The 15,909-nt window shown below is 40.5% G+C and overlaps 1 protein-coding gene across 1 annotated transcript in view; it reads right to left on the reverse strand.

Annotated features, from left to right (window-relative positions):
• Positions 1-2,284: 2,284 nt before the first annotated feature.
• The window catches only part of ANKRD31 (ankyrin repeat domain 31), a 134,182-nt gene continuing 120,557 nt past the window's right edge, over positions 2,285-15,909 (reverse strand). Inside the window, exons 25-26 of the mRNA XM_069595327.1 lie at positions 5,860-5,922; positions 2,285-4,189 (exon numbers count right to left, since the gene is read on the reverse strand). Coding sequence (XP_069451428.1) covers positions 4,044-4,189; positions 5,860-5,922 — 209 coding nt within the window. The 3' untranslated portion in view covers positions 2,285-4,043. The remainder of the gene's footprint in view (positions 4,190-5,859; positions 5,923-15,909) is intronic.

A 15,909-nucleotide genomic window follows, 5' to 3' on the forward strand; every position in this document is an offset into this window, starting at 1 on the left:
TAATGATGCTGTTTCTGCATCTACATCTGCCTGAAACAGCAGAGTCATCTTGGCACCCTGAAGGGAGCTGGAAGAAAGATGGAAACAGTCATAACACTGTTGAGTTAAAGAGCTAACCAACCCCCAGATTCCTACCTCTGGACTTGTTATATGAAAGAATAAATTTTCCATTTTGAATATGGTTTTCTGTTATGACTTGAATATACTCTTTATTTCTTGAGTATCTAGTGTGTCTGAGATATTTTATTGGAAACATGAAGTATAAAACTATAAAGCTGACCTCGACAAGTTTTCCAGCTACTTGAAGACAAGTTTTTCCAGCTACTTGAGGGAAATAAGCCATGAAAAGAACACTAATACCAAGCAGCAAATATTCAGTGCTTGGCCTGAGAAAGCAACCCAGGAGGATATGTATAAGGAGAGGGCTCAAAGAATAAGGAAAACATAAATGGACAGATGAGAGAGGGAACATTCTTGATAGTAAACAAAATATTGGGTAGAGTTAGGGATTGTGTTAGTTTGCCAGGGCTGCCAAACCGGACGGCCTAAACAACAGAAGATTATTTCTCTGGAGGGGAGAAGTCTAAGATCGAAGGGTCAGCGGGGTTTTCATTCATTCAGAGGCCTCTCTCCTTTGTTTACAGATGGCTGCCTTTTAGCTCTGTCCTTATAGGATCTTTTACCTGTTCACATGCACCCCGGGATCCATTAGTACAGCCAAAAATTTTTCATAAAGGACACCAGTCAGACTGTATGAGGACCTACTTCAACTGCCTTATTTTAAACATCTCTTTTAACGATCCTATCTCCAAATACAGTCACATTCTGAGCGACTGAAAGCTAGGAATTCAACATATGAATTTTGAGAGGACACAATTTCAGCCCATAAAAGGGATGAAACAGGAGTTTAAGAGTGAGTCAAAGGTTACAGATGATTGGGAGATTAAGCTGGAAAGTTATGTCAGGACCAGAGAGTAGGAGCCTCAAACCTTGGGCTGAGGTTTACTCCTGCAGCAGCAGCAAGGAAGTAAAAACAGACCTTTAGGAAGAATTTGGCACAGTGTGCTGCAGGTTTTTATAAGGCAAAGAACTGGGGTGAGAGAAATGGGATGAGGTTGCACGTAGTCTAGTCCTGATAAAGGACTGAACTCAGGAAGGGAACTTGAAGGGACTGAATGAAAGAGAAGTGTAAGAGAAAAGGACAAGATGTATACTTGGACACTGCCAGCTATCAGGCCAGTGGAAGCTAATCTGTAATTCAAGTCTTAAAAGAAAGTGTTATTTTGTCATAACAGGATTCTGAGTCCAATTCGGGTGATTGGGGTTCCAGCTCTCTAATACTTAGGAGTACCTGTCTGAACGGCTTCCTTGTTGGGTATGAAGTATCCTGGAAGTGTTCAGGAAGTTAATTTTATTGAAAGGATATAAATATCAGGGATTGTATAATTGGATATTCTTGGAGGTCTCTTATAATAGTTCAATGTCTAGAAGTTAAACTAACTTTTTAGGGTCTAAAAGCCTTTCATTTAGAACCCAGAATAGACAAAATGTCTTGCCATCACTCCAAACTGCCCAGTCATCTCAGAGGGAAGATCTGGGGTAAGGTAGCTCTCTGGACCCGAGTCTGGCTTGAAGTAGACCCTTGGGTTTAGTTTGGGCAATACTCATATGCCTCTACCAGGTGTTATGTCAGTTACCAGTTGGTATATTTAATGTTAAATGGGCTTAGAAAATTAAGTTTAAGAATTTGATTACTAAAATGAAAACTCAGAATTGCAAGATTGGAAGAATTGATGCTTTTGAACTGTGGTGTTGGAGAAGCCTCTTGAGAGTCCCGTGGACTGCAAGGAGATCCAACCAGTCCATTCTGAAGGAGATCAGTCCTGGGTGTTCATTGGAAGGACTGATGCTGAAGCTGAAACTCCAATACTTTGGCCACCTGATGCGAAGAGCTGACTCATTGGAAAACACCCTAATGCTGGGAAAGATTGAAGGCAGGAGGAGAAGGGGATGACAGAGGATGAAATGGTTGGATGGCATCACCAACTCGATGGACATGAGTTTGAGTAAGCTCCGGGAGTTAGTTGGTGACGGACAAGGAAGCCTGCTGTGCTGCAGTCCATGGGCTCATAGAGAGTCGGACACGACTGAGCGACTGAACTGAACTGAGAACATATGACTTTTATAAACTGTAATCACTAATAAACAAAAGACCTGCTTTTAAGTTATTTTTTTAAAACTATTTTTAAATTACAAAAGAAATGTTTGGCTTTTTAAATTTTTTTTTTGGCTTTTTTATTTTTAAAATGTTGAATATAAGCTGCAAAACATCTTTCTACCTTCCCCAGTCCAGTTTCCTCAGGGATAGGCACTACAGTTTTATTTGTAACATTCCAGACCTTTTACTGGACATTTCTAACATCATACACATACTTATGCATACAAATACACATTTCACAGCTTATAAAGTATATATACCATATATAAAATACAGATAAATATAAATATATGGCTTTACATATTACACATGCACTCAAGGCATATAATTTTTATTTAACATAATCAGGAGTTATACTAAATACTGTCTAACAATCTGCATTTTTTTTAGTTACTTATATATACAATTTCCCATGTAAGTACATATATTCCCAGATGGCCCATGTTTTAAATATCTCCTTAAGGAATGAAAGCCAATCACATCACCAAATAAGGTAGGCTATTCAAAAATTAGAAAAATAGGGTAGTCTAAGAAAATGATAATGGAATAATTCTTGTCAGGTCTCACACATTACAACATGTTAGGGTCACTTTATCCTGAACATTTTCAATTGACTCTCAAAGGAAGGAAAAGTAAAATGATCTGTCTTTACACTTTTATTAATAGGTAAAACTTTTCAGCTGCTTTCTTTTCAGATATTTCAAATTTTTATCTGAATAGAAAGAATCAACACAGTACCAAAGTTGCCAAAGGGTGCATGTAGTTAGAAGTCCTTCTTTCCCTGTAGCTCTCCAATCCCATAATTCTCTCCACGGGCAACTGCTGACCAGGTCACTGTGTGTTCTAAAGATATTTAAGATGCTGTACATTTAAAATAAGAAAATATCAGGAAGCAACACATTATGGCTCCCCTGCATCCCCACCAAATCCTAGCACTTGCTGCTGCTGCTGCTGCTGCTGCTGCTAACTCGCCGCAGTCATGTCCAACTCTGTGCGACCCCACAGACGGCAGCCCCCAGGCTCCCCTGTCCCTAGAGTAATCTTTATTGCAGTTTGACATCGCTACCCAAAAAATGAGAAAGGATAGAATTAGGCCACAGAGTTAAAAAGCATATTTGGGAATCTGGGGTAATTACAGATAAGAATAAGATGGCTATCAAAGACAGCTATTAGGACACTTGTTTTTTAGAAAACTTATAAAACTCTTGAATATAATCCTTTAAAAATAACTTCATGGCAATGTAGCAAACTTTACAGGTAAAATATACACCCTACTTAAAATAATCAGCCCCCAAATCATTGTTTATTGTAAGACAGCACAGCTATAATTCCATCGACACTAAATTTTATGAAACTTATGATAAACCTCTTTCATAATTCTACATTTTGATTTCAATATAAATTCCAAAGTAAATGGGGGGTAGGTAGTAAGGTTTTAAGTTCTTTTTTGAAGTAGATTCACTTTACCAGGGATTTTTTAAGACCAATTATCACTCCTAGTTGTATCCTTACTTCCCATAAAGAACAACTGTTATTTATGCAAAAGTGAGGTGTTGATTTAAAGATTAAAAGTCTGTGATAGTAAAAAGAAAGCCAGAGAGTCAATATTGTTTCTGTCAAAAATGTCTTTAATTGCAAAAAGTATTAATCTTACTATAATAGCTGAAGAGTTACATGTTTTCTTATATAGACATTATACTTACACATCTTAAGCAGCAGCTCATAAAGTGTGTGTTAAATAGGTTCACCAGTCCAAACAAGATGAAATATGAACACTGACTAATAACATGAACAAATACCAAATAAGTTATTTAAAAGCAAGGCTTTAGAATGTTAGCTCCTCACACTCCGCATAGAACTTCCAATGCTCATCCATTATATCGCATGGGAGGAATTCTTGATCGCTGCTTAACAGTATTTCTTTTATTTGAAGATAATGTGGGATGCTTTGCATTGATTCTTTGGAAGTTCCTGTTTAAAGAAGTGTCAACAAATTAGAAACTGCCTTTTGAAACAATAAGATTTAAATTTACTTATTACAAACCTTAGACCCTGGTCAAGTGTATTAGCACACATAACGGGTTTTCTTGCCAGGTCATTCTTCACTCACTCCATTTTCTATACCCAAGAGAAAGCTGTAAATCAGCTCTGACCCATCTGGGAAGAAAGAAGCCTGTTTGCAGTCTAAAGTACCAAGGCAAAAAAAGGATAACTGACGGTTCTGAAGGTAGTTAAACAAAGTCCCTCTGTGCCTCCATTTCCAATAAACTGAGGGTAAAGTAGTTGTGAAGATTAAATGAGACATCGCATGTGAAATGCGTGGCTACTGCCTAATACACAGCAAACAATAATACTAGCTGCTGTTATTGTCATATTTATTACTGAAGACATTGTTAGGCTGGAAGATGGGTGATCAGTTTTCTAGGTCACACAAACTTGGTTGTGACCTCAAACAAGTTATATGGCTTCTCTAGACTTCCATCTCCTCTGAGAGGTGAGAGGAGATGACCCACGGGGTCCCTTTCGGCTCTGCCCATCTGAATCAATGATTCTAAAACTGGCTTCTTTAAGCTCCCTGCCAGTCTCAGAGAGTCCTTTCTTGGAGACTGGCTATATGACCTGTAAGTCACTCAGCTAATTAAATCTTATTCCAGGGATAGCACCAATATGCGTCTGTGTGACCTCGGCCAGGCAGTTTCAGATAGACACGCTGTAAGTCCGAGAGCTCTGCTCATAATTCTAAGCAGTACAAATGTTTACACAGTTACCCATTTGCATAGATATCTGGGGTTTCTAATAACTAGGACTCATTTATCTTTCTAGTGGTGATCCCACACTAATTTGCCCCTGGAGGACGATCCTTTCCTGTCACACTTGGCCCAGGTGCTTCTGGTGAAATTGCTCTCAACTGTGTCGCTGAATCACACTGCCTGCCTCTTGTCAGCTCCATCTTAGGTCTGCAGTCCATCCCCTCCCCTTTCTGCACGACCACACCTTAGTCTGCTCCTGAGGAATGTGCCCATCAACCCACTCCAGTATTCTTGCCTGGAGAATTCCATGGACAGAAGAGTCTGGCAGGCTTCAGGGGGTTGCAGAGAGTCAGGACTGAGCAACTACCACTCACTCACTCAAGGAATGTGCCCAAGCCAGATAAACTCCCTAACATCTTGCCTTACCCTTGCTTTCAACTGATGTGAAAGCTGGAAGAATGCCTTTTGCTGAGGTATGGTAAATGGTCGTGAGACCCCCAGGGAAGGGCGGGGAGTTCCATCAGCGCGGCCCAACCAGGCTTCTCCCTAGTAGTCAGGTTCTGTTCTTAGCTTTGGCCCCTTCAAGTCCTCCTTACCCTCTGCAGAGGCACGCAGTACCGCTGTGAACGCTTCTGGATCATCTCCTGATCCCTCCCACCTGTACGTAAGTTACCCACAATAAACACTTCACAACTGTACTTTAAGGAGTTGCCTGCTTAGTGTTTTGATCTTCAAGTTTCTTCTCTGTTCAGGGGACATTATTCAATGTCTCTGCTTTCCAACATCAATCTGATTGGTCTAGATGTAACCCAATTAGTGAACAGGTATTGATTCATGGTAAGAACATGACCCATTCAGAGTAGGTTACATGCAATGAGATCTTTGCTTCACCTTCTAGAAGAGAGTCACCTCCAGGTTCTTCCCCTCTGGACTTGGACCTGAAAGCATGGAGCTCTGGAATGAGGAGAGGAGAGGCTGTTACAAGGGAGCTAAGAAATGGAGAGTGAGAAACACTAGTGGTGAGAAAGTGAGAAACAGGCGCTGCCACTTCCTTGGCAAACCCACAGACAGTCTGCTGTCTGAACCCGGGCTTATGAAAACCTATTCCTGGTACACGAACCAACAAAATCTCTTTTTAGGGGGTTTTAAGGCAGTCTGACTTGGGTTTTAATCTGTTACATATGACTCAAAGAATTTAAACCTTTTTACACATGGTCCATACGTAAACAAAATAATTCCTTTATTAGCAGCTTTGTTGTAGACAAAGCTGTCTATCTGAGGCAAGGTATCCCACCAAAGCTGGAAGTGGAGAGCATTCTTTCAAGAAAAACTCATGGAAATAAGTTTAAATATGTACTTAGGTTCATTTTGCTAATATTATCTTAGTTTCATAAGAGCAAGGATGGGCTTGTATACACAAAAGACCTATTTCCTCTGTCCACTGAGTGGGCCTTGCCTTGAAAGTCACAGACCCATACAGGGGCACTTGTGAAAGATGGCTGGGAGCACCTGCTGAGCTTTATCTTATCTGTAATGGGCGTAACCAGAAAGGATCAGCACAGTGCTCACACAGCAAAGGTCACCAACAGACCTGCAGGGTGATAAGCAGCAGTAGCTTCAAGGGGAGTGACCTGCCCATTTTCCCAGCTGACATACTCGAAACAGAGGGGCCCAAATCTGGGGAGCGGAGATGACACACCTGAACTGTTTGAAAGACAGTGTTTTCAGATGGAAGTCTGTTAATCTATTAAGCCCTAGAAGTGGGTTTTTCAACCAAGTAATGCTAGTGCTAAACACTCTGATGCTGGGAGGGATTGGGGGCAGGAGGAGAAGGGGATGACACAGGATGAGATGGCTGGATGGCATCACCGACTCGGTGGTCGTGAGTCTGAGTGAACTCCCGGAGTTGGTGATGGAGAGGGAGGCCTGGCGTGCTGCAATTCATGGGGTCGCAAAGAGTCGGACACGACTGAGCGACTGAACTGAACTGAGTGTTAAACATTCTTTTCCTTTTGCTTTACCATTCCCATCATTCATCACCTTTGTCAAATGAGGAAGTAAGAAATGTGAAAGCTTTCTGTAAAACTGTAAAGTGTTATTCAACATTGCTTTGCACTCTAAACGAGCTTTGCTTAGAGACAATTTGGGTTTCTCTCTCCCTCATGGGCTGTAATAAATTGAGAGGAAGGGACCATTTTAGGTCCATCTCCTCTTTTTGTTGTTGTTTTTTGTTTGTTTGTTTTAAGCAGTGCTGATTTTATCACTAAAGTCAGTAGGGTGTGATGGTTTTGATGTATCACTTTCTCAACAGGTTAGCTGCGTGTGCTGGTTTTGATGTACCACTTTCTCAACAGGTTAGCTGTGACAGTATCCACAAGGGTTATTTGGTTGATAGTCTAGCTAGTAGCTGTTCACATGGCTTCTCTTTCAAAGGGACAGAGGTCATGGCAGCCAAAATCCCACTCCCAGATCCACTTCTCACTGTTAGCATACTGTTAGTAATTAGAATTGCTTCTGAATTTCCTGTAATCACAGGACTTTAGGAAAACTGCAAGGGGCTCCGTGGTAACGGGCGGTGCCACTTCCTTGGTAAACCCATGGACAGAAGTCCTGGGAACACACTATCACACCACAGAATGCAGTATTAAGGACATCTCCTCGTTTCTCACAGTACAGCCTCTTTTCCACAATAACCAGACTGGAAAAATCAGAGGTCACTCTGCAAAACCCCTGCCCTCATCTCCTTTGCCTCTCGCCCTCTGCTGCCTCTCCCTTCTCCCCTGCCTCCTCTTCTGCACCGGGGATCTCTGAGCTCCGTCCACCACTCACTCCCACCCATTTCGTTCCAGCCAGTGCTGCCAGGAGCCGGAACTTTGGCTGACCACAACTTCTAACGCTTCCAAGTTTCTTTGTTGTTATCTACTTCTCGATACGTTGGGACCAGGCGAGCAACAAAACAAACAAGCAAACAAACAAAACACACACATATATACAGAAAACTGAGCTAAACAGAGTAAGCTGCATATAAGGAAATGTAAGAATGCAGCAGATTAATTTCAAATGTACGATCCTGGTTTGAATTGTGTTAAGTAACTATACAATTGCTACATTATCCTAGTACATAACAGTACAAGCTTCAAAAACATTTGAATCATTCTAGACAAGTCACATTCAGCAAAGTTAAAGACAAACAGCTTCACTAACTTTCCTTCCTTTTTTGAAGCTGAACAAACCTTTTCTCCATGCCACATATGAAAGCATATCTGAAAGCCTCAATGCCAGTATATAATATTCTAATAACTTTTCACTTTTTCTTTTCATAAAAAATTAAATATATATCTAGTAGAGTATATGTGCATAAAATGAGTAAAAATATATCATGAGATGTATTATCGGTCTTCTGAGAAATAATAATAATCTGTTATTAACAGCAGCTGAGGACACAGCTACAGACAGAATTACGAGTCTCCTCAGTGGGTCCGCGTCTGGGCTTACTCTGCAAGCCTCCTGGCTTCAGGGCTTTTAGAGCTGAGCTCTTATGTTTTCAGTTCAGTTCAGTCGCTCAGTCGTGTCTGACTCTTTGCAACCCCATGAATCGTAGCACGCCAGGCCTCCCTGTCCATCACCATCTCCCGGAGTTCACTCAGACTCATGTCCATCGAGTCCGTGATGCCATCCAGCCATCTCATCCTCTGTCGTCCCCTTCTCCTCCTGCCCCCAATACCTCCCAGCATCAGAGTCTTTTCCAATGAGTCAACTCTTTGCATGAGGTGGCCAAAGTACTGAAGTTTCAGCTTTAGCATCATTCCTTCCAAAGAAATCCCAGGGTTGATGTGCTTCAGAATGGACTGGTTGGATCTCCTTGCAGTCCAAGGGACTCTCAAGAGTCTTCTCCAACATCACAGTTGAAAAGCATCAATTCTTCAGCACTCAGCCTTCTTCACAGTCCAACTCTCACATCCATACATGACCACAGGAAAAACCATAGCCTTGACTAGACGGACCTTAGTCAGCAAAGTAATGTCTGCTTTTGAATATGCTATCTGGGTTGGTCATAACTTTTCTTCCAAGGAGTAAGCGTCTTTTAATTTCATGGCTGCAGTCACCATCTGCAGTGATTTTGGAGCCCAAAAAAATAAAGTCTGACACTGTTTCCCCATCAATTTCCCATGAAGTGATGGGACCGGATGCCATGATCTTCATTTTCTGAATGTGAGCTTTAGGCCAACTTTTTCGCTCTCCTTTTTCACTTTCATCAAGAGGCTTTTTAGTTCCTCTTCACTTTCTGCCATAAGGGTGATGTCATCTGCATATCTGAGGTTATTGATATTTCTCCTGGCAATCTTGATTCCAGCTTGTGTTTCATCCACTCCAGCGTTTCTCATGATGTACTCTGCATAGAAGTTAAATAAGCAGGGCAACAATATACAGCCTTGACGTACTCCTTTTCCTATTTGGAACCAGTCTGTTGTTCCATGTCCAGTTCTAACTGTTGCTTCCTGACCTGCATACAGATTTCTCAAGAGGCAGGTCAAGTGGTCTGGTATTCCCATCTCTCTCTGAATTTTCCACAGTTTATTGTGATCCACACAGTCAAAGGCTTTGGCATAGTCAATAAAGCAGAAATAGATGTTTTTCTGGAACTTTCTTGCTTTTTCCATGATCCAGCAGATGTTGGCAATTTGATCTCTGGTTCCTCTGCCTTTTCTAAAACCAGCTTGAACATCTGGAAGTTCATGGTTCACGTATTCCTGAAGCCTGGCTTGGAGAATTTTGAGCATTACTTTCCTAGCATGTGAGACGAGTGCAATTGTGTGGTAGTTTGAGCATTCTTTGGCATTGCCTTTCTTTGGAATTGGAATGAAAACTGACCTTTTCCAGTCCTGTGGCCACTGCTGAGTTTTCCAAATTTGCTGGCATATTGAGTGCAGCACTTTCACAGCATCATCTTTCAGGATTTGAAACAGCTCAACTGGAATTCCATCACCTCCACTAGCTTTGTTCATAGTGATGCGTTCTAAGGCCCACTTGACTTCACATTCCAAGATGTCTGGTTCTAGATTAGTGATCACATCATCATTACTATCTGGGTCATGAAGATCTTTTTTGTACAGTTCTTCTGTGTATTCTTGCCACCTCTTCTTAATATCTTCTGCTTCTGTTAGGTCCAGACCATTTCTGTCCTTTATCGAGCCCATCTTGGCATGAAATGTTCCCTTGGTACCTAATTTTCTTGAAGAGATCTCTAGTCTTTCCCAATCTGTTCTTTTCCTCTATTTCTTTGCACTGATCGCTGAAGAAGGCTTTCTTATCTCTTCTTGCTATTCTTTGGAGCTCTGCATTTAGATGCCTATATCTTTCCTTTTCTCCTTTGCTTTTCGCCTCTCTTCTTTTCACAGCTATTTGTAAGGCCTCCCCAGATGGCCATTTTTGCTTTTTTGCATTTCTTTTCCATGGGGATGGTCTTGATCCCTGTCTCCTGTACAATGTCACGAATTTCATTCCATAGTTCATCAGGCACTCTATCTATCAGATCTAGGCCCTTAAATCTATTTCTCACTTCCACTGTGTAATCATAAGGGATTTGATTTAGGTCATACCTGAATGGTCTAGTGGTTTTCCCTACTTTCTTCAATTTAAGTCTGAATTTGGCAATAAGGAGTTCATGATCTGAGCCACAGTCAGCTCCTGGTCTTGTTTTTGTTGACTGTATAGAGCTTCTCCACCTTTGGCTGCAAAGAATATAATCAATCTGATTTCAGTGTTGACCATCTGGTGATGTCCGTGTGTAAAGTCTTCTCTTGTGTTGTTGGAAGAGGGCGTTTGCTATGACCAGTGCATTTTCTTGGCAAAACTCTATTAGCCTTTGCCCTGCTTCATACCGCATTCCAAGGCCAAATTTGCCTGTTACTCCAGGTGTTTCTTGACTTCCTACTTTTGCATTCCAGTCCCCTAGAATGAAAAGGACATCTTTTTTGGGTGTTAGTACTAAAATGTCTTGTAGGTCTTCATAAAACCGTTCAACTTCAGCTTCTTCAGCATTACTGGTTGGGGCATAAACTTGGATAACTGTGATATTGAATGCTTTGCCTTGGAGACGAACAGAGATCATTCTGTCGTTTTTGAGACTGCATCCAAGTACTGCATTTTGGACTCTTTTGTTGACCATGATGGCTACTCCATTTCTTCTGAGGGATTCCTGCCCGCAGTAGTAGATATAATGGTCATCTGAGTTAAATTCACCCATTCCAATCCATTTTAGTTCGCTGATTCCTAGAATGTCGATGTTCACCCTTGCCATCTCTTGTTTGACCACTTCCAATTTACCTTGATTCATGGACCTGACATTCCAGGTTCCTATGCAATATTGCTCTTTACAGCATCGGATCTTGCTTCTATCACCAGTCACATCCACAACTGGGTATTGTTTTTGCTTTGGCTCCATCCCTTCATTCTTTCTGTATTTATTTACTGTTATCTATACTTTGAATTAGGCCTGTAGGCATGGTTTTCCTGAAACCCTCTCCCTGTTCCACCTCCCGGCCTACCCTGGCAACTAACCATAACAACCCAAGGTATATTACCGCCTTCTGTAGTTGGTTCTGTGTTGACAGTATAGCGCACATTTTTCCATCAATTTTCAATACTGTACTCTTTGCACAACCATTTGAGACAAGAAAAGGAAAGAATCCAAGTAGTTGGGAAACTGGGATTGAGATTTTTAAAATTTAATAACTCATTTATAGTATGCAATACATTCATTGTTACTTAGTAGGTACTTAATAGGTTGCACAAAATACAGGCACTTAGATAGAAAAGAAAACAAGTCTGGCCTCACCCGTGGAGTCTATACTCTTACTGCGAGCCTTACTAGTCCCATCAAGCTCTGGGCCAGTTTGGAAGGATGGGAACACATAAAGCACGAAGGGCGTACTTAAAAGACCTGCTTCCAAACTGGAAGCTCCCGGACACTGGAGTTTTGCTTCCACTCTAACCCGGGCAGTCACGTTGGAGGTGGTAGCTGAGAGGGAATGAAGCAGCAAGATTCAGATACTGCATGTGAAATGCTTAAACATAATATACTTTATAGGGAATGAGTCTACTCTGGGTCCAGTAGCAATTGTTCCTGTGCCGTGGCTGCTGTGATCTGCGGTGACGTGAACTCACAGGCAGGATGCTGTAACACCAGCAGCAAACCCACACGTGCAGCCTAAGCCGTCTGGCGGGATCTACTATTCATCTTCCCAGGCTTCATTGTGCGGAGGATTAATGTGTGGACTAGTGCTCAGAAGTTCTGTTCTGCTTAAGGGGCCCAACACCTCCTGGTCCTGAAGCCTCCAAGAAACTAAGAGGAATACGAGGATCTTATAAGTTCTATCACTGAAAGAATTCTTGTGAGTGAGGAAAGGAGAAATCAGAACCTTGAGAAACTTAATTCGTTATTTGGTCAAGAAATTGTCTTCTTTGCAATGATAACCAAGGACATCTATTTGTAGCCTTGTGACAAAAAATTTATTCCATCAGCACTGTGAAAACTACCGAATCACCCCACTGGTAGGTAGCAGCCCTTCTCCCTTTAATTTTCACTTTTACTTGAGGTAGATTCCCTAGACAAAGTCAGTGCCCTCTGAGACCAGCAAATGAAATTTCTGAACAGTAGCACATTTAGCCACCCAGTACAGTCAGGAAGAAAGCCATTTAATTGGGTCTTTGGCTCATCTTGACCCTAATCTCCAACAGGAAAGGCACAGCTAAGGAGACATTCTGCCCATGGACAGGGTAGGGAGAAATAAACCTCCTTCAAGTAGTATCACTCCATGTTAGCTACTCTGCACAAGTCTGCTCAGACTGAATTCTAGATTCACTAGTAGGCAAAGGAATGGGCTCATGCAACTATTCATGTTACCTAGTTGCCGAAACTGGCACTTCAAAAATGATAAACTAGTTAGTTTAAAAATAATTTTAACTTTTACTGTTCTTTTTCCTGGTTTTTTTTTTTTAGTTCTCTTGATATGTCAAAACCAAAAAATAATCAGATTCATTATTTTAACTGATAGTTCACTTCAGACACACCCCTAACCCATTTTACTTCTCTTGCTCTCAAGCTTCATTACCTGTAAAACAGGTACAAGACCAGTTGATGTATTAAAAGTTCACTTCTAACTTTAAAATTATTGAACTGAGACTTCGAGAACTTGTGCTTACAAATGAAGCATTCTACACTTCATTAAGATTATGGGATGAAACATCACTTACTCTAGTTAAAAATGAAAATGAATATACTTATGTATACATTCTCATTCTGAATCAGAAATATAATTCCAATCAAAGGGAAATGATTAAGAATAATTTTAATAGACTGTAAAAATACATCTGCTCTAGTTATGATGGGGAAAAATTCTATAATGGCTATTTAAATGCAAAGTTCAACGCCTTCTGATAAATGAAGGATCCTAATTCAAAAGCAGAGACATTACTTTGCCAACAAAGGTCCGTCTAGTCAAGGCTATGGTTTTTCCAGTAGTCATGCATGGATGTGAGAGTTGGACTGTGAAGAAAGCTGAGTGCCAAAGAATTGATGCTTTTGAGCTGTGGTGTTGGAGAAGACTCTTGAGAGTCCCTTGGACTGCAAGGAGATCCAACCAGTCCATTCTAAAGGAGATCAGTCCTGGGTGTTCTTTGGAAGGAATGATGCTAAAGCTGAAACTCCAGTACTTTGGCCACCTTATGCAAAGAGTTGACTCATTGGAAAAGACTCTGATGCTGGGAAGGATTGAGGGCAGGAGGAGAAGGGGACGACAGAGGATGAGATGGCTGGATGGCATCACCGACTCAATGGACAGGAGTTTGAGTGAACTCTGGGAATTGGTGATGGACAGGGAGGCCTGGTGTGCTGCAATTCATGGGGTCACAAAGAGTCGGACATGGAGAGCAACTGAAGTGAAGTGAAAGGATACATATGGTGATAGAGTATTATATGATTGGATATCTAAAACTAAATTAATAATTTGGCATATATTTACACTGAAGGGCTTTCCTGGTGGCTCAGCTGGTAAAGAATCCGCCTGCAATGCAGGAAACCTGGGTTACGACAACCTCCTGGAAAAGGGCCCAGCTACCCACTCCAGTATTCTGGCCTGGAGAATTCCATGGGCTGTATAGTTCATGGGGTCGCAAAGAGTTGGACACGACTGAGCGACTTTCACTACACTGATAAAATCAAAAGCCATCTGTGAAAACTGGACTGGAATCAAGAAACAGACTTGATCATAATATTTAGAAGTTTAAAACTATTTAGGCCTTCATTGTTCAGGGGAAAACGGAAACTAACAGGCAGCTCCTTAAGCTGAACCGGGTTTAAAGGACTTGATTGTACATGTAAGGTGTTCGGGTTTTCTGTGTATCTGTCATACAGATATGAACTTTGGAGTTCACATCCTGAAAAGAAGCTCCTATCTACCCTAATGTATGTAACATAATCCAGCAGCGGGATGGCGCATGGCAAGTGCTCAACAGATCATTTGTTTTCTTCTCTTTCTTCCTCTATCAGTAGATGTAAACTACCAGGGTGGAAAAAAAAAATGACCTGTTAAAATAGTGAAGAAGAATCAAAAGAGTTTAAGTAGGAGCTGAAAGAAACACCCACTGCTCTGTTATCAGACACCCGTCTTCCTTGGGTGTTTAACTTTAACCACATCAAACAGAAGCACCTGTGAATGTTTGTCTATTACATATTCTTTCACAGAGAAATGAAGCACAATAACAGCACTAAAATGAATAAAACTCTTTCTTTAAAGTCATGTATTTACAACAGCTTGCACACATGTCAAAGACTTTTCAAAACAAAAATGTCTACTTTTTAGAACAGAAAAATTGTGTTCTATTTCCAAATGAACTAGTAATGTTAGATCCTCATGAAAGAAAATTATAAATTATATAATCAGTGTGCATTACATGATAGCTTGGGAAAAGAGAAGGCCTCAGGAGACACCTTTTTGTTTTGCTTAGATAAATACACTGAGCTTCAGGTGTTCTGAGTGTCTTGGTACTATGGTGAGAGGGGACATAAACATATAAAATTGACTTTCCAGGTAAATGATGAAATGTGATCTATATTAACATAATGCTTTTTCAGAGAACTTTATGAAAAGTATATAAATATGTTTATACACAGTGTTCACAAATGATGTAGAAGTTTAGGGAATGTTCCTTTTTTCCTACTCCAATATATACTGAAATATCAATGCAGAGTCCCTCAATAACACAAAAGGGATCTATAGCCAAGTACACAGTGGAGAGAGAGGCTTGGGAGGAAGCTGTGAAATTTTAAGGGAAAATGCACCACAGACTCACTCCATTTTAAAGCTTAAAAGGACTTTAGAGATAAATACTTCAGGGATTCAATCAATATTTCATCAACAAAATTTCATTTTTAAAGGTTATCTTTGGTATGTTTAAAATCTTTTATTAGACTTAACATATACCCTAAAATGTGTTAATATACCACATTTTAACACCCTGTAGTCTATCAATATGTTGCCTCGTGTTGCCAAGTTAACTAGTTTTTGTGTAGAACTCGAAAAAATAAAAAGTTCTTCCATTATCTCTGACTTATTGAACAAAGTCATATTATCTCTTATCTTCAAGACTCAGGATTTTCTTGATACCGTGAATCCAAAATATGTATTAACAGAAGTAAACTGGATGAGGGGTAAAGAGAAATAGTTCTCTTAAATTTCTGGATGAGAAAATGTGAAGGGCCATCACTTCTTTTTTTTTAAGTATAGTTGATTTATAATGTATTAGTTTCTAATGTACAGCAAAGTGATTCAGTTACACATTGTATGGTTTTCATTGTGGTTTATTAAAAGATACTGAATGTAGTTCTCTGCGCTATACACTAGGACCTTGCTGTTGATCTATTTTACGTTTAGCAGTTTG

Source organism: Ovis canadensis, chromosome 7 (assembly GCF_042477335.2).
Source record: "Ovis canadensis isolate MfBH-ARS-UI-01 breed Bighorn chromosome 7, ARS-UI_OviCan_v2, whole genome shotgun sequence".
Classification (NCBI taxonomy): domain Eukaryota; kingdom Metazoa; phylum Chordata; class Mammalia; order Artiodactyla; family Bovidae; genus Ovis; species Ovis canadensis.